The sequence below is a fragment of the Falco punctatus genome, assembly GCF_963210335.1.
Source record: "Falco punctatus genome assembly, chromosome: 2".
In the NCBI taxonomy this organism is placed as follows: Eukaryota; Metazoa; Chordata; class Aves; order Falconiformes; family Falconidae; genus Falco; species Falco punctatus.
This window is the reverse complement of record NC_137581.1, coordinates 90,155,727-90,175,365: the sequence shown is the minus strand read 5'-3', so window position 1 is coordinate 90,175,365 and position 19,639 is coordinate 90,155,727. Positions and strand designations below refer to the sequence as shown.

Below are 19,639 nucleotides of genomic sequence, written 5' to 3'. Positions count from 1 at the left end.
TCTGTTTCCAGATGTGGAGCGGTGGTAGCAGCAGCGTACAGGTTTACAGGAAGCGATGAGGAGGCACCAGGTGGAGGCAAGGCTGCGTGAGGGGGCTGTGATCAGCCTGGCCAACTGCCACAGTGGTGTACTTAACTCAATTTCCTTGCAGAACAAAAGAAGTGGTGAGACTTACAGTTAGGAACAGGATAAAATCAGGGAAGGGATGTGATAGAGAGAGGTGGCTAGTTCATTTACAGAATCTTTAACTGAGAAAGAGAGCATGTATACTTGACAAGTGGAGGGAAGTGCTGTTCAGTAACTGCACAATAAGCACTTTTCCTACCTTTTTTTTTTTTTTTCTTGAAACATTTATAGAGCTGACCTGCAAATAAAACTAACAAACGTCCATCATTGGTAGAAACATCCCATGCGGTAAGATCAGAGGGGCAATGAAAGCCTGTCCTAGACAGCAGTTCAGGGCATTTAGACCTTGGAGTCGTGGTGCTCTCCCTATTTAAGGGTCAGGCTCAATCTTACTTTCAGTTAGTCTGGATGTAAAGTCAGAATTTTTCTCACGTTTCCACATTCCCTCTTCAGCACAAACTTGACCTCACAGATGCAACTATTAAGAAAAATTAATCAATCAATTTTTATAATGTTTTGCCCCTTGGCTTTTTTTTCATTCCTGCAGCTATTTAAATGACTAGCAGAAACCAGGCCAAACCACCTGTATCTCTATCATCGCTGCAAAATCAACAAAGCCAGATTATGAACATGCATTGTAAACCACAAATTCCTGGGTACTTACCACTGGCTATACCAACAAACTTTTTTTTTTTTCACACTGCAACTGTTTACCATTCTTTATTAGATGATTGAATTTATTCCCTAGCGATGTTCTGTGAGGCATTTGCAATGCTCAGCGTGCTGTGGCACTGAAGGAAAAAATGGGCAAACCAAAACTTGTATAGTATGCTTTTTACAGCTAGACAAAATTCACTGTTTCATATACTTGACCAGCGCAGGCAAGTTATTATTTTGTAATATATGAAGGCTTTGATTATTTTTCCAGTATTTATCTCCAAAGTTACTCCTAAGGAGAGCACTTCAGTAGTTAACCTAACTGACTTCTGCATACCACTTTAACTGCAATTGAATGTAAATGAACCAGAAGTCGAAATATTATAGTAATAGTTATGACAACTTTAGCATATTACCAAGCAGTATTTTTTCATAAATGTGCAGAAACCCATTGTTTACTTGAGACTTTACCTAACTGGGAACTGCACAATTTTATCTTGACATGAAAATACCAAAAGCAATTCTGAAGAAAACATCTCAGCTTTCACTTACCATGCGCAAAGGATGGTGTAAAATTTAAATTGTATCATTTAATGACATGATATTAAATGTGACACTAAATGTGATACATCACTCCGTTCTCATATATGTGATTCCCCAGTTTGTTTCTCATGCTCTATACTGAGTCAAATGCCAGTGAATGCAAATTATTTGCATGAGCTCTTACAGCTCTACAGTGTACCTGAAGGCATTAAGGTTGCAGCCAAATGAGGCGTCCAGGTTTGGTGAACTTAGTTCATCATAGTAACAAGGAAAAAAAACCCCTCTAGATAGTGAATGTAGCTGATTAAGGAGTCATGAAACCAAACTTGTCATACTCTGATTTAAAATAGCAAAAAGAATCCAGAAAAGGAATGGTCATGCAGGTTTTAAAAATACTAATTTCTATTATTAATTACAAATAAATATGTAAATAACTTGGGAAAATGCCCCTTAAATGAAGGCACTCTTCTAGATCAAAAGGGTGCTTTGAAATGCAAAATGAACCTCTTTTCTTCTGCCATGGGTTTGTGTATACACAGAGATGCTAATTTGATAAGCACTTGGTTAACTTCCGCTGACCTGGACTGACACCAGCTTCGATAAAAATAGTGATTGTTAGCGGCCTTGAAAGCTGTGAAACATACAGGCTGTAGCTACAGCGAAGGCAGCTGAAATGGCATTGTCAGATCCATAAACCGGAGCTTGCAGTAAAGAAAAGTGGTCTAGCAGCTCCGTATGGGTCCAAGACACAAAGCATCAAGTGGGGCAGCCAGCCCTTGCACCCTGTCAGGGCCAGGCTCGGGAAGGGACCTACCGTTCCAAGGAGCGACTTAGCCCAGTGGAGCTCACTAAACTCTACAGTTAGGACCTCACTTACCCTCAGGTCAACAGGCCTCCAGAACTAGCTCAGATTTTTACCCAAAGCAGCCCCAAAGTCTTCCACATGTGCCCAGCCCTGCCGCAGCAGAGGAGCTCACACACTGTGTCCGGGCTGGGGTCTGGCCATGACCCATGCTGTCCCTCTGGCCATGACCCATGCCATCCCTCTGGCCACAGAGGCTCAGTCAAGCACTTGGTCTCAGCATGGAATTTTAAAATCAAGCATCCCACAAAATGCAGCGGGGGTTAGTTCTGTCATTGAGAATGTGGTGTGCACGGGTAAGAGCCGGATACAGCAGATGGGAGACAGTCTGGACACAATCCAATGTCTGTTCAGTGAATCACTGTCCAGACCATTTATCTAATGCTATAGGTGAGTTCAAAGTCTTGCCAGGACCTACTTACAATCTCCAGGATAGAGCCACGATGTTTCCAGGAACGTTTTATATTGTTTCTTTTGGGTTTTGTGTTTTTTTAATCTTTGCTGTGTTTGTTTTAGAGCATAAAGGGTTCGGCATCCGGGACCATCAATACCATGCAGCAGTCTGTGTGGGGATGCTTCCTCTATGCACACAAGCCGTGTAAGAATGAGGTGTTTTCTTGTTGGAGAGGAATGTCAAAGAGATACTGTCAATTTTAAGCTTTGGGAGAAAATTACTATTGTTTTATAGAATAATGGTGCTTTAATATTTGAATAGCTGTTCTGCTTTTCTACAGTATTTGCTGAAATACCTTTTCTATGTTAAAAAAATAATCTAACTTTCTTTGCAGCCTAGGAAATGTACAACTTTGGCCATGGAACCTTATGAACAAAGGAGCTTTGAAATGGGCTGTCTCTTCAGCTGCTCCAGATGTTTGACCTGGATGTACCACTGAGAAGAAACTGTGGCAAGCTTGTTGCTGATAAAAGTTTGCTGTTCTCCAGCCGTAAGGAAAGTCCTCTGTCTGAAGAACAGTTTAAATTATTAGCCAGTTGGGTATCTGAAATTTGAAATTTCTGCTGGTGCAGCCCAGGCTTTGGAATGTTTTCTTAATGAAATCTTAACACTGCAGTGAGACAATTAGACCTGATACTAGAAAATTGTAGGTCCAGAGTAAATGGTGTCCATGAAGTAAGCACCAAATATGATATTCACATGAAAACAGAGCCAAATTATGCATGAATAATAAGGCTGTAATCAATTTGAAAATATAAAGGGCTCCTTTCTTACATCCTTATTTGCCACAGACATGATCTAGCTACACTGATGTCAGTGGGAAACATCCTGCCCCCATTTGGAGTGGAATATCGAGTATTAAAGTAATAGTAGAATAAGATGACATGGCCTAAGCAACATGACAGAACTGGACCTGCTGAGGTAGGAAAACAGTTTCCTTGCCCTAGTTTCTTCAATCTGTAGAATGAAGCAAGGGATTTCCCTTGTTAGAGGTAACCTGTTTTGCAAAGCTCCTTACTTGTGTACTGTTAAGACACAGGCTTGTTCTTCTAAGCACATCTTGTAAAAGTTATTTTGTCTTGAAGCATAAGGATGTAGCAATCAAATGGAATTTGGAAGTTTTTCTCTGCTGTGGACTGTAACAAGCTTTCAAGGCTGCTGGTCAATGGAACGGTGTGCTGCTGTGAGGGGAGGAATCCAGGGATTCAACCCCACCTAGCTTGAGTCATTTGCTTTAGGCATTTGGACAGTCATCTTTTCCTCTCTTTACAGCCAGTAAAGAGAGCAAGAGCACCACAGAGAGCCGTCTGAGAAGCGATCATGCTGTAGGGCTGCCTCTCACCCAACGCACTACAGACGCAGCCCAGGTACGCAGCCCAGGTACAGCCTGCTCCACAACCATGTTGAAGAAGGAATATATTCACATATAGGATTGCTCAGAGCATCTAGAGAGGCAGCATAAAGTGTAACAGGATAAAACAGTACCCCAAAACCCCCATATAAGTAACTTGAAACCAATGAGTATTACACTGCTTTATTTCTTCTCTTTCCTTGGTCCATAGCACGTTAATGAATAAAATGTTTTGCATGAATAACACAGTTTATTCAGTAAGGCTGATTACCTTACTCAAAAGGTCTTTACTCATGCATGTCACATTCCTCTAAAGAATGTTTTAGAACAGGTTCTAAGGATGGTAAGTATTGGTCTGAATCATTCCTGATTTTAAAAGTTTAGTTTAGCAACAAAGTATCACTTCTTATATATTCATGTGTCATTAAGATCACTGAAACACAATGATGAACAACTGGTAATTGCTAGGTATCTGGCATTATCCATCTCTTCTTATTTTAAAGTAAAAATTACAATAAAATGAGTCAGAAAAGTAGATAATAATGCTTGACAATATTGATGATTAAGACAGTGGTTTAGAAATCACCCTAGCTAGGACAGGCTTAGAAATAAGTCAAATGTATGCTTAAAGACAAGGATTCTCAATTATATGTGTGGCCTCAAATGTCACCTTTCCACCTTCCATGCTGCTGTAGCTATAAATAATTACGTTTTTACCTACAGAATTGTTCACTAGCCTTTTCTTTGTCTTTCTGCCAAGATCAAGACTAAAGATCGGGAAGCCAGTTAGAAATACATCTTCACTGTCACATCCATCACCAGTTTGACGCTGAATTCACAACCCATGTTTCTTCTACCTCCTGCCTTTTCCAGCACCTCCCCTACCTCCCCATCTTGACTTCTCATTCTCACTAACAAATCCAGAACCACTTGCAGAGTTATTAGTATCTGCCTGCCTTTGTTTTGCCAGTAAAAACACGTTTCTTAAATGAAAAAGCGATAATTTCTCAGCAAGCCATTCCTATGCAGTCAGGAGGAAGGAAAGGAGGAGGAAGGCATCTGTGCGTTTTGCTCTTGGTTTAGCTGAGGACTTCATTAGCAAATATATTTGTCAACCTTTCTGTTCTTTAGATCTCTCCAAAAGAAATGACTGTGGTGATATGATTGAGAAGGACTGTTTACAGCATTATGACTCCTTACCTAATTATGTTTGGTTTGCCAGCTGTGTCATCTATTTGAAAGGCTGCACTTCTGGCTGGGGATTATTAACAGCTTATATATAGCAGGTTATATACTTTCATACAATCCATGGCTTAATGCTTTATCTCCCTTGAGGGCATTAGACATGTTAAGGTAAAACCTTGTTGAAGGGTAATTTGCTTTAGGAAGAAAGAGGTTGTTGCAGTGAATAAGCATTACATACATCATGTAAAGATGTGGCCAAGATTCTGGAAAGGGACTACTGAATCTGGGTATGTTTTTAGGACTCCCGTTCTTAAGGATTTACTTTTCCAGTGCAACAGAGCAGCAAATCAAGTCCTTTAAAAAGAGCCAACTTGCACACCAGAAACATTGCTTACTACACATTAATATTTGTGTTCATATCTGTGAATGTTTGCGATTTACTTCTTATTGAAGGAAAACAGGAAAAGGTTGGAAAAACTGAAGCATTGCCAGTAAGGGCACTGACCACATTGTTATATACTATCACGCTAGTTTCCTGGGCAGCTGAAATAACAGCAGCCTGGTTTAGTGCCCTTAAACCAGTTTCTACTGGTTGTTCGTACTCCACAGTAAAGCCTGCAATACAGCTCAGCAAAGTCGGCAGCACCTTAACTGTGACACCAAGTAACTACGGCAGATGCTGAGAAAATCTCCACATCTGCCCAGGCTTGGTTTGGCTTCTAGGAAAACCAGGGAGATGGCACTCTAAGTTGCAAAATATTTCCACCATTAACAAATCAGACTAAGTATTACAAGGTCTGAATTAAACTCTCAGCTCAGTTGCTGTAAAACAGGAGCAATAATGTTTTGATGTTTTGCTGATCCCTTTTACTTTCAGTACTTGGGTCATACATTCTCTGGGTAGAAAGTCCCCTTTCTGAGTGCAGTGACATGAGGATGTGACTCAGATCGGAGAAGAGGGCCTCCAGGTGTTGGTGCAAAGGTGGTTTGAAAGTAGTGTGCACTAGAAAGACTGCCTTCTGAAAAAGATACTAGCTCTTAAACATCTCTGTCACGCAGTCCAAACATCAGTATGCATTTTGAAAACTAATTCAGTCAAGAAGTCACCAACAGTGCAGGCAGAGCAAGAAAAAGGGGTTGTCAACAGCAGAGAAATCGGAAACTGATGGAATGAATATCATACAAAGGACTTGCAGCAGGAGGGGATGAAAATGACTGGCATCAAACAGAATGAAGTATGGCTTAGGAAAAGAAGAGGAAAGTAAGAACAATCTAAGAACAAACTGCTTGATTCAGAACAGGTCGGGCAAGTGACTGAATGGGAAGCCAGAGAAAGCCCCGCTGATTCCTAAATAACGGATAAAGATGCTAAGATGAATGGAAGATACTAAGGTGAATTAGGTATCAAAGAGCTATGGACAATCAGGGCTGTGTGGTGAGTTGACCCTGGCTGGACACCAGGTGCCCACCAAAGCTGCTCTGTCACTCCCCTCCTCAGCTGGGCAGGGGAGGGAAGATACAATGACAGGCTTGTGGGTCAAGATATGGTCAGGGAGAGATCACTCAGCAATCGCCATCATGGGCAAAACACTCGACTTGGGGAAATCAGTTTAATTTATTATCAATCAAATCAGAGCAAGGTAATGAGAAATAAAACAAAATCTTAAAAACACCTTCCCCCCACCCCTCCCTTCTTCCTGGGCTTAACTTTATTGCGGATTTTCTCTACCTCTTCCCCTGAAGCGGCACAGGAGGACTGGGAATGGGGGTGTCGGTCAGTTCATCATAGGTTGTCCGTGTTGCTCCTTCCTCTGCAGGGGGGAAGGACTCCTCACACTCTTCCTCTGCTCCAGCGTGGGGTCCCTCCCATGGGAGAGAGCCCTCCATGAACTTCTCCAGCATGAGTTCTTCCCATGGGCCGAAGTTCTTCATGAACTGCTTCAGTGTGGGTCCCTTCCATGGGGTGCAGTCCTTCAGGAGCAGACTGTTCCAGCATGGGTCCCCTGCGGGGTCACAAGTCCTGCCAGAAAACCTGGGCTCCTCTCTCCATGGGGCCACAGGTCCTTCCAGGAGCCTGCTCCAACACAGGCTGCCCACGGGGTCACAGCCTCCTTTGGGCATCCACCTGCTCCAGCATGAGGTCCTCCGTGGGCTGCAGGTGGATATCAGCTCCACCGTGGACCTTCATGGGCTGAGAGGCACAGCCTGACTCACCATGGTCTTCACCATGGGCTGCAGGGGAATCTCTCATCTGGTGCCTGGAGCCCCTCCTGCCCCTCCTTCTGCACTGACCTGCGTGGGTGCAGAGCTGTTGCTCTCTCATATTCTCACTCCTCTCTTCAGCTAGTGTTGCCCAGTTGCACAGCAACATTTTCCCCTTTCTTATATATGTTATGACAGAGGTGCCATCACCATCACTGACAGGCTTGGCCTTGGCTAGTGGTGGGTCCATCTTGGAGCCAGCTGGCATTGGCTGCGTTGGACATGGAGAAGTTTCTAGCAGCTTCTCACAGAAGCCACCCCTGTAGCCCCTCACTATGAAAACCTTGCCATGCAAACACAACACATGCAGCAAATGAAAAACGAAGCTGAAGGAGGGGAAATAATTGGGAGAGCATTAAAGAAGAAGGCTTCCATTCAGCAGATGTGAAGTGATGATCACACAAAAGAAGAGAAAATGGAACTGAGAAGATGGGATTTTCAGAGGGGGAATGGGAGAGATGACTGGGGCTTAACACTGCAGAAGGGATGTAGGGATTAAGGAAAGGTCATATAGACAGCCATTTCTTCTCCTTCATTCAGAGGTGGGTCCTCTTTTTTGTCTTTTTATGTCCCTGTCTTATTAGTTAGACAGCACTTTTGTATTTACATGACAGTTGCATTACTTGTTTTTAACATTTGTTATTTCAAGCAGCTTGCAATGTGACCTTAGGGGAGGTTTCAGATTTTATAGCAACCTTTTACCTACCCACCACCTGTTCTCATGCAACTTCCAGTTCATTCCTGCCATGATTGAAATGCTGCATGATAGCATCTTTGCAAAGCCTACAGAGCAGCACAGGGCCAAAAGCATCTTATTGCTTCTCAGTTTGCATTTCCTTAAAGTTGGTTTAATCCCATGTATTTAGTGCTGTAAGGAAGCAATTTCAGAAAATTAAACAGGAATTTCCCTATGTGTTTAAGTCATATCAGTGAGGATAGGTTTTTGTTTGTAGTTAAATATTTCCCTGCAGTGTTTACCGATTAAACATTCAAGGCACACAGGGAAAGTGATTGTGAGCTTGATTGAAAGCCAGCTGAAAAGAGAGAAAATGTCATTGATTCAGCTGGGGTTTAGAATTGATAAAACAAGTCCAGAGACTGATTTGTAAATAAATGTGTGCATTTCACTAATACATTGGAAGTGGGAACTCTTGCTTTTATGGACAGGAACATTTACAAGATTTTTAACTGCTAAACAGTTTATAAATAGAGCTCTGAACAGTTGTGCTCTGCAGTAGGATATACTGTAAATGTGTTACTTAGGGTGACCATTCAGACAGACTGCATATAATCCAGGCAATGAAATATGCCATGCATGACGTATGTCATATGAATAGGACTAATCTGCCAATTACACATGCATCGACCCTTAAAGTTAGGCTCCGTTAATTATTATAAAGGTAGAAGTGAGGCTCACAAACAGAAGTGCGCCTAAAGCTAATGCTACTGACAACATACAATTTGACAAGAAATATTACCTACAAGCAGAAAACTATGGTCTCTTTCCCATCAAAAAGTACCATTTTCATTTTGAACAAAATATATGAAAAAAAATTTTAACATGTATTTTTAGCTTGACACTATCCATGAATGAGAAAGAAAAGCAATGGGAAAATAAAACTCATTGAAAGTAAAGCCAATTTGTTGCCAAGTGGTCAGCAGTCTAAACAGTGCTATATGCAGAGTAATAATAGACTTGCTTTTTCCATGAAATTTAAGAAACTTTTTTTTAAAAAAGTTCCTTAAGTTTACCCTGAAAAATCATAATCATGTGCTGTCATAACTGGAAGGAGGGATCCAACAGTTGGGATGCTGACAAGAGCATGTTTTCAAGGGAAGCTGAATACTTACAGAGTAAAGTGCTTACTAGTGCTGCCTCCGATCATCTCCGCTTCATCCCACAACCCTACTGCAGCTCCTCCCAGCGTGATCCCATGGTGCTTCTCTCAATACCAGTAGAAAGCGCTGCAGCAAGTAACATTGCTGCAGATGAGACAGGCGTGAGGTGCTCCGATATTGTTACTCGTGTCTGGTTTATGACAGGATAAGCTTTTATCTCTTAGGGCCAGGTCTTTTAATCCAGCTGAATAGTTTCAATGCAGGACGGTGTGGGTGAAGGCAGAGCTGCACACAGCTTCTCCACTTTCACAGTGCTGGAGCCAGCCAAGGCTCCACAGTAAGTCTGGCTGCACATAACCGCCCATAACACAAAGGACAATTGGTCTCATCTGCCAGGAGAGCCCTGAGCTCCTTGTGTCAGCAGTTCTCAGTGGCACAATGTAACCATGTCAGAGTGTAATTAAATCTGTGGAAAAGATTTCTGAAAGAATGGAGTTGGGCAACTTTTTGGTCCAAAAAGTCTGTCTGACCTATTGGCTAAAGTTAAGTTTTATGGCTTTGTTTGACATAGTCAAAAGTGGCTGTCACACAGAAAATGCATCTTGTCTTTCCCTGAAACATTTCTATTGCAAAATCTGTTATTCATCATACGTTGGTCAAAAAATGAATTAATATGCTTTCGCATTAGCTCTTGCACACTTCCTAAGCAAACAGTAAAAGTTAAAGGCTGGAAGTTCAAGTATTGTTTATTGTTACCTGGGGCTGTGTCAGTCTGAGTATGTGATGAAGAGAAATACAATAGCGTATATTTTAAAACAAGAATCCAGATGAAAATATAATCCAGAAGTTTTGTATCGGCATTCACAAATGTCTTTTTGAGACAATGTCTTTTGGCATTGGCAAGACACCAACTCGAGCTCTTTTGGCACAACGAGACACAGTATTGTAGACTATGATAGATGTATCCCTTGAAAACAGGGCAGAAAAGTAAGGAAGAAGCGAGCATCCAGAACAGAGCAGCTTATTGCTTGAATTCATCAGAGTACAGACTCAATGCCACCATATCACTACCTAGATCAGAAGAGATACTTAACCATGTTTTCTAATACCCCGCAGGTACGACAATAACATTCTTTCCTTCTTACAACTGAACTCCTGCATAGTAACAATTCCAACAAAACACTGAAAGGAGTCAGACCAAACTAAATTACCCAACATTTGCTTTAGGTCATAAAAGCAACCTTTCTATCAAGATTTAATTGAAGTATTAAAATGTTTCCACACCACCAATTTAATGGACATTTTTAATCTTGCATGTCATGCTAGTAAAGCTGGGATTGGGGAAGTACAGGAAATAAAATAGCTACTTTCTCTTTCCAGGACTGACACACTAGCAAAAGTAAGACTCTCAATTAATAAACTTTAAAAAAGAAAATACAGTTGCATGTTATTGCATAGGATATTTGAGGTCCTTAAATTACAGAACGTAATGTAGCCAAGCAAACTTACACCTTTGCTTATCGAAACGACTGGCATCTCCATTGCTTATGCTTTGATATAACTCTCATCAAGGGAGGTTTTTTCTTCTAATTTTGTCTGGACAGAGGAAATTAATGATGTTTTGATTTTTGTATAAGAAATGCTTTTGCTCTGTGTCTTTTTGGAAGTCTTCATTTCTCTCACCATTTTCAGCCTAGAATTCAAAATAGAAATGGTACTCAAAAGTCCTGACTTTGAAAATTATACTCGGGTGTTACCAGTACAACGTAGCTGCAGTCTGCGTCAGAAATCCCTTTAAGAATTTGAAAATCTCACCTCTCAAGATTTTCACCTCTTACCTCTTTGAAGAAAACCTTCCAGAATTCTGATGCTGGGAAGAAGAAAAAAAAAAAAAAGAAAAAAAAAGAAAGTAAGTTGCATTTGAACTCTGCATACGGTAAGTATTCCTATCTGATTAATTTTCTGATTTTCTTGTATTCCAGGTTAACGCTGCTGGCAACAGTAGTCATTCTATAAGTACTGCAGCCAAAACCCCTAAGCAAACTACTTGTTATCTTTTGAACAACTGCTTGGTCATTAACAATAGCTACACATATTGTTTTGTGTTCATCAGAAGTTCTTTCAGTTCAAAATTAACAATCAGAGTAATTAAGAAAAACTAAAAAAAAAAAAAAAGTAGAAGAAATTTCTTAATCTAATGGTTAAATAACTGGAGAATATAATAAGGACTGCCTGAGGAATTATTCAGGTAAGTAATAAAGAAGCATTATGGAAAATTTATGTAGAATATCATATACATTGTTCACAAGAGAAATTTATCATTAGCTGTTGAATTTGTATGTCTAAAAATGGCACAGCTGAAACATTTTCTGTCCTCATGGGTTCATAAACTATTACAGAAAGAAGTACTGTTACCGCCACTTTTCCAATAGGTTCTAATTTATTCAAGGTGGAATAATCAGTAGTAGTTTAAGAATTAAAACACTGATCTCCTGAGTCCCAACCTAATCCTCGTAACTAGAAGGCATTTCTTTCTCTTAAAGTATCAGCTGGAAAGTATTATTAAAGACTGAGCTGGCACCAGTGAGAACCAAACTCCACAATTAAGTATATGTTATTGACAAACTTCTGGATTGCAAGGACACGTAAATATTCTGATATTTACAACAACAGGCTGTTTTAGGCTGAAAAATTTTATGTCACTTCCAAAAGACGCTTTTCTGTAATTAGTGCCAATTATTACTTTACTGAGTTCTGATAAAGTTTTGGTATCAGACTACAACACATTAATACTTTACCTTATCAATAGGTTTAGTATTTTTATGTAAGTTTTAGAGGATTAACTACATTTTTGTCTGTTTCTCCAAATTTGGTTCATCCATTGTAGCTCTAATTGTGAAAGTATTTAGGTGAGCTAGAGATCAATCACTTTGGATTTTATTCTTGACTCTATGTTTTGATTTAATTAACTTGCATTTAAAAATACAGATTTATAATTAGATGATACCTAACAACTACTTAGAGGAACTGCCTGTGAATAACCACAAAGTCCTTCACAAGGTCCTTCCAACTTTCTTCTGTGATGCCTTTAATAAAAACAAAAATGGTCTGGTAGCCAATAAAATGAGATCATGGCCAGCTAGGCTGATCAATATTATGTTACTGTATTGGTTTTTCCCTTGGAAAACTCATCTCTCTTTCCTAAGCACATTTCTTATTTACAATAGAAAATGAACGGAGAAGTTTGTGCAAAAGTTTCTGCTAAGGAGAAAACTTTTAAAAAGTAATCATGGCTCTAACTTCCCACATGGCAACTCTTATTTCATGTTGAGAGTATCTCCGAATAGAAGGAAACTAATTTAATCTGTGCAAAGCACTTAATTGATGTGGAATTCACCTGAACTGTTCATCATCAACAGACAGAAGCAGAACACATTTTATCTAATCTGTTTTAGACATCTACTGCAGGGTGAGACGAATGGCTTTCTGCTGGTTGTGCACGCAGTCAAGACAACCCGATCAAATGCAGGCTTCTGGATTAGAGACATCTGAAGTTAAATGGGAGGACCTTCATGCACAGAGCTCACAGGAGAGCTGTTCTGCACTGACACTTCGGCCTGTTAGACAGGCACCTTTATTTAATCTGGAAATCCCTTCAAGTAAGAGACCATCCTTTTACTTGGAATTTGTATTGCACTTCCAACCAAAAGGTTCAGTCTTGACAGGCCAGATGGAAATACCTCGTCTCTTTAATAAAAAAGGGTGACCTACTGACCACAAACTAATATCCCTTATAGAGTTATGACAGCGTGTTTATGACTTAATTGTAGCTAGTATAATTTATCAGCACGTATTTAAGCATTCTGTTCATTCTCCCCGGTTTTATATTTTGAATGCAGTGATGTACAATTCTGCCTGGAAAGTCAAATGACCATGTAACAGGGTATTATTCTAATCTTGTCTGCAGTGCACCAGACAAAGACTGAAATTCTGGCTCCCCTGAAGTCAACAGTAAGTCTGTCTTTGACTGGTGGCAATAGCATTTCACGTAAGATGTCCTGAATCCAGTGCATAATACAGATATGAGAAAAAAGCTCACATTATCATTTAGCAGCATTTCTCACAGATGGCACACTGAGGCATCATCACTCAAAAAGGAATGTGAAAAGGTAACTAAAAGGAACAACTTGATGAGAAACAGTATTTTACAACATGCATATAAAGTAAGTATTATTGGTCTCTACTTCAGGTAAAACATCTTTTCCACTGTCTTTTTTCACTTTGCCTCTCTTTTGGTCATCTGTTTTACTGCCACCTCATGCTGCCTGGATGAATGAATAATTCTAATTTTAACCAATTTACCATCCATTCTTCTCTGTGCAGGACTTCCCTCAGAGAGAATAGGATTTCCTTCATGTTACGTGGGGCTAGGGTTACAGATTATCAACCCATGCATATTTCCCCTGATTGACAGAGTTTTAAAAGGTACAAAAAGAAATCCTATATCCCTAAGCAGGTTTTTTTTTTAAGATTTCATTGGTCTGATTTCATTTTTACATTATTTCAACCATAACCACTGGTCTTGATCAAAAGAATGAGGATGCTATCCACTGTATGCAGAGTGCTGTGATGAAAACCAAGGGATTTACCTGTTCAGTGTGGTTTTTTGATACCCAGGGGCTAACCTCTTCCTGAAGTCACCTGCATAACATGGGAAATGATAGACAAGATGGTGTCACTGGCCTGGATTGGGAACACCTGTGCATTACTAGTTTTGTGACTGTAATTATTAGGAAATAGAGAGAAAACAGAAAAAAACCCCAACAACCTAGCTTACAGAAATGAGGAGAGAGCTGTCCTAAAGTCCCAACCGCATTGCGGACAGCCACCCCCAGCACTGGTTTTCTGACCTCACCTGAGCTTATCATCGTTCTGCTTTGCATACAAGGAAACAAGGTATCATAATCCAATTTCTTCTGTTGTGTTCTTTTTGATTGTGAACTACGGGTCCTGTCCTGTTGCAGGGCCTGTAAGTCACCACTTGGGAGTGGTTAAGATATTCTAACAAGCTGATACAGCTATCAAAGGTAACTTCTATACTTGGGTCATAAGAGAAGACTAGTACTAGCAGGCCCTACCAGTGCCTGAAGATGTATATCCGGAGTACATGGCAAGCGTGATAAAGAAGGTGGACAAGGCAGGCAAGTGCTTTGGTTGCTATCCAAGATAATGATCATCTGATGTGGGACTGGGAATCAACTGATGAGCTGGCCACGGGATCAGATGATGACTGGGGATGAAAAAGGAGTGGGGAGATCATCTGATAGAAGTAATAAAAAGGTTTTTCAGGGGCTATTTTCAAACACTAAAAGGGACTGCTTACAGGATGTAGCTGTTCTGAGAGATGACAGACATTAAGGCCCCAACTTGCTGCATCATGTGATGGGTTCACAGGCAAGACTGTGGTTGGGGTGGAAAAGCACTGTTCATCTAGCCTTTCCTTGTATTTTGTTTGGGGATGAGCGAGTATTAGTTGGGAGTCTGGGTAATTCTGTTGTATGGTCAAACGTCTGTAGAGAAACATAAAAAGGAACTCTGTCAGGCCTGTGGCATTTTGGCAGTTAGGAAAAAAACCAACCCCCAACCCCCCTGCTATGTGCACGTTAGACCCTGGGCTAAGCTTAGAGGATGCTGGTGGGGAGGCAAAGGTCTGTCAGTGATTTACATGGCGATTTCTCAGTGTTATCAAAATAATTTGTTAGCTTCTGCCAAGCTTGAAACCTGATTAGTGAGCATGCTAACACAGGTAGGGTGTCCATGAAGAAAGTGTGCTGGGTGACCAGGATTGTGGGCCACTGGACCTGAGCTCTCACTTCCATGGTAAATAACCTCTGCCCAAAAAAGACAGACTGGAGTCTATCTGGATCAAAGGAAATCCCATCATCGGGGTTCAAACGGAGCACTCTGGCTGAAATCCAGCAGAGGGCTCTCAAAAGGCAGAGTATAATAGCTGCTATAATTTATGGTAGCACTTATTTAAGCAATTAACTCTTATCTGTGTTCACTAAAACTTCCTGAAATTGTTGTCTTGTTCTGTGAGAAGTCTTACATCCTATGATATAATTTGACTCTCCAGGGTCCTTGTTGAGAATTTAAAAAAAGGAAAAATATCTTTACTCGTCTTGTAATCTACTTCAATGCGTTTCCTTGTTCAACTCAATATGCTTGTTTTTAAAGTTAAGAGATCTTTTTTCATGGTTTGCAGTATAAGATGTAGACTCCACACTGCCTAAATTTAATTTGAAACAGACAGTTTGCTATCTTTTTTTTTTTTTAAGTCTCCAGAGCAATGCCCCAGCAAGCCTACATATTTCATTGTGAGCATCCAAGAAGGGGGAGATAAATTATATTTGTTTTAGTAAACAGTAACATGCTCAGACACAAAAGTAGAAATATGAATGAAAGAAGTAAATTCATTAGAATACTGACTTCTAGTTTTCTTACTTGCATCAAACAGATGTTCACCTCTAGAAAACATTAATTGGTTTTACAAAATGATAACACTGTTTTGCAAAGAGGTGAACTTCATCTTTGGTCATAATTGTGGTCCACATTCTTATATCAAATCATTTTCTAAGAACAGCCATTAACTTACAAGACCCTTTCCCCCCCTAATACTTTTCTAAAATGAAGTATTACCTTCCTTCTCCAACCCCTCTAAATTTACTGTGACTTCTACCAATTATAAGCAAACACTAAAGGACTAGAACTATGTTTAAAAAGAAAAAAAAATGCCTGGGGAAAAAACTGACACAGTATGATGCATAAACAGTGAAAGTGATGAAAGTACTTCTAGGCATTTCCATCAAACTCTAACCCTCTTTTGTTTGCATCCCCTGCTTTTCCCATTTTGGTACTATCTTCTAGCAGCCACTTCAGCATTGAGCTACATGTGTGCACATGTTATGCTGCTTATTTAATTGTACTGTATAAATTCTTCTGCTTAGTATAAATTGATTATGTTTAATACTTTGAATATACAGAATCAGGCATGGGGAGAGAACCTGTGTGTGTGCAATAGGTATGTTTGATTTCAAGGTTTTAATTAGCACTGTGAGATGACCACGTAATTCATGAGTGACAAAACCGTGAGATACACAGGTATTCCTAAACAAGTGCTAACACAACCTTTGTGAACTCCTGTCTCAAATGTGTCATCACTTCAGAAACTTGTTTAGCCATTCAGGAAAAAAGGTCTACTAACATCAAGCAATCCTACTGCACCCCAGGCAGGCCTCAGAAGGACCTGAAATTAATGAAATTCTGAACAGGTCATAAATGAGAGGAAAAAACCCTTTTTGCTAAACGGTATTTCTTAGCTGTCTATGAGAAAAAGTTTTAACTTTAATTCCTGAGGTGAACTTTGGATTGTGGTCGTTGTAGATGAAATATTCTCAGACCAACGAACACAGGCAGATGTAGCCAGGGAAGATGAACTTGGAGACTGTGGTTAAACATGCTATTACATTCTGCTTAAAAAACCTTGAAACCTGAAACACTTGGTATTTCAGCCCACCATGGTCCTGTATGTAGAACAGAGGTGATGCAGGCTAAAATGTACCTCTAGTGCAAGTTACTGCATACTGTGCAAGGCATTTGTCCCAACTATTTTCCAGTGCAAGATTGTTCCCATCAGCCCATGTCTTTTATCTAATCTGCCCGATCTACCTGTAGAGGCTTGGGCCTCTGCCCTTGCTTTTCAGCACAAAGCTTTGCGTAACTCGGCAAACACCGGTGTCTCAATCTTTTTTGCCCATTGCACTCACTTTTGCAGTCTCTACTGGTTTGAAAATACGCACATAATCTTACACTGAATAAACTCTTCCCATAGAGCCTGTGCTAATCTTAACAATATGATGTCATCCAAACTCCACTGCATTTGTGAAACACGTTTTAATATTCCAGATCTTTTGATCTTGTCTCATAAATCAATCCCTCCATCTCTTTAATTATTTTAATTGCTCTTCTTTAAATTCCTTTCAGTGTAATTTTCTAACAGGAAGATTCCCAAAAATATCCCAGGCATGACCTAGTTAAGTAGTATGCACAGGGTAGTCATGCCAAAGAAGCGGAAGAGAAAGTCTATTAGTTCCTTCCGCAGCAATGGGTGCCTTCACACGGCGGCCTAAATTCTGTGGGCTTTGTTACTGGGCTGCTCTGTAAGACCATAAGGAATTTACTGTCCACTTTCACTCCTACATGTTGATACTGCAGATTTCCCCCTCTTGTTCAATGTTTTCCTATAGCTCTACCAATGTTTTCAAGATGAACCTATTCTTTTCCACCCATATTCTGTTTTTGAATTTCGTCATGCCATTTTGCCAGCTTTCCCAGCTCCACCTAACCTAACGAACAGCTCTGAAAGCCATTTATGGCTAGTAACTGTTAAGTCAAAGTTTAAGAAAAACCTCATAGTGTTCTCTGAAATAATTCACTAGTCTTTTCAGCACTTCAGTTGAAATGCACTTCTAAGCCATAAAATTCCCATCCATATAAAAAAGGACATAGTAAGACAACTGTTCTGTTTCTTTTTTCCATAGCAGATTTAATTAAAAAGATGATGCTCCACCCCTCTTCAAGTGCCAGTCCAGAATGGTCATCCTTAAGTAGCAAAATTAATTCCAGGAAAAGATTTGCATCACACATTGGTGTTTTTTTTCCCTGTAAACCCAACAAAGCTGCTCATGTGTATATAAGGGTATAATTTAGCTAGGCACCTGGCACGTATGAACAAATACATTTGAAGGTAGATGGGTGACAACATCACTATTACCTTCTTCCAACTATTCCACAATGGAAAGATAATGTAATAGGTTGAAATGAACAAAAGGCCTTGGTTTGTTCCATGCTGCCATTGAAGTTTAAGACAGCAAAAAACAATCCAGTAAGCTCCTTTATGTAATGAGGTAACTGAAACAACTGCAGCTGCCACAAAGCAAAGGTGAGAGATGTAGGACATCATAAAGTGTGGGGATTTTCCTGGCTGTCTTATGGCGGCTGTATGTCTGAAAAGAACAGCAGAGAGATCAGAGATGGCAGCAAGGAAGCATAGATTTTGGTTAGGGGAAAAAAAAAAAAAAGAAAAAAAAAAGCATGTCACTAAAAAAAAGCAGAATTCCTGCTAAAACAGCAAGAAGGATATCCAATCCACCCACACAGGACTATGTAATCCTCTGTAACATCCAGGATTGGATCAAATAAGTTGAATGGGAATCTGCAAAGCCCTGTATTTTAGCTAATTAATTATTAAAAAAAAAAGCCTCTTATGAATCGGCTGTGTTAAATGAACACCAGCTGACAAAAACGTAGTTATTACAGACTTGCAGTCGTCTGTGCCTCTTCTGATCTATGTCACCAGTGAATGTGTTTGCTTTGCTCTGGATGCATGTGTGGAACTATAGTGTTCAAAACAGGGATACTGTAAGCTTGCGCTGAAAAAACATTATTGTAACATACAGAAATAAGCACAGTAGTGCATTTGCGTATGCAATAATGTATACTTGTAAACCTTTAAACGTGGAATCCCATGAAATCACCGATGCTGTGGTGTTGTGCAAATTCGACCTCAATCCTGCAAAGAAATGAAAGGAACCAAGAGCTGGCAAAAGTTGCAGTAACTTGACGAAGTTGAACAGTAGTCCTGCTATTAAGTACTTCTAGATGGCATTGTTCTGGGTTTGTAACTACACATGGCTTACGTTGTTTGTGGCTTCAGCATGGTCTTTTAGTTATCTTTTAGAAGAGAAAAAATGATGTTAAATAAAAGGATCTAAAGATTCTCTGGTGACGGTCCCTGTGAAGCCAAGGGAAAAGAGGCAGCCCCATGGCCAGCAAGGGCAGCGGGTGACCGGCAACTGCGGCTGCTCCGCGGCCCCGAGCTGAGGCCACCGTGGCTGCTGGACGCTGACCCGCGGCCTCGGCGCTGCTACACCGCTGAGGGTTTCACCGGCGGCTGGCGGCGGGCATTGCATCCTAAAGCTACCTGGGCTCAGCAGGGCGTTCTCCGGCCGCAGAGCAGCCCCAGCCGCGGGGCCCCGGGGTGGGAGCTGGCGGCCCGGGAGCCGCCGGCACCAACGGCCGCGCTGAGGCGACGCAGCCATCAGGAGGGACGGCCACGATCCCCGCCCCGCGGCGCTCCCGCCGGGCTAGGCCGGCCCCGGGCCCCGCTGCCAAACACCCGTCACACTGCACCCCTCCCCCCGCGCCCGCCGCCCCGCTCCCGCTCCCGCTCCCGCTCCCGCTCCCGCCGGCCGCCAGCGGCCGCTGCCCTCCCGTCCCGCCGCCATTGTCCCGCCCCGCC

The 19,639-nt window shown here is 41.0% G+C and overlaps 1 protein-coding gene across 3 annotated transcripts in view; it reads left to right on the top strand.

Annotated features, from left to right (window-relative positions):
• MBTPS2 (membrane bound transcription factor peptidase, site 2) overlaps positions 1-8,573 on the top strand; it is a 47,788-nt gene extending 39,215 nt beyond the window's left edge. Inside the window, exons 11-13 of one of the 3 annotated variants that reach the window (XM_080377585.1) lie at positions 2,705-2,786; positions 2,977-3,177; positions 3,915-8,573. In XM_080377585.1, coding sequence (XP_080233711.1) covers positions 2,705-2,786; positions 2,977-3,064 — 170 coding nt within the window. In that variant the 3' untranslated portion in view covers positions 3,065-3,177; positions 3,915-8,573. Of the gene's footprint in view, positions 1-2,704; positions 2,787-2,976 lie in introns of all 3 variants that reach the window. The other 2 variants (XM_080377584.1, XM_080377583.1) reach the window with 2 other exon arrangements.
• Positions 8,574-19,639: the final 11,066 nt, after the last annotated feature.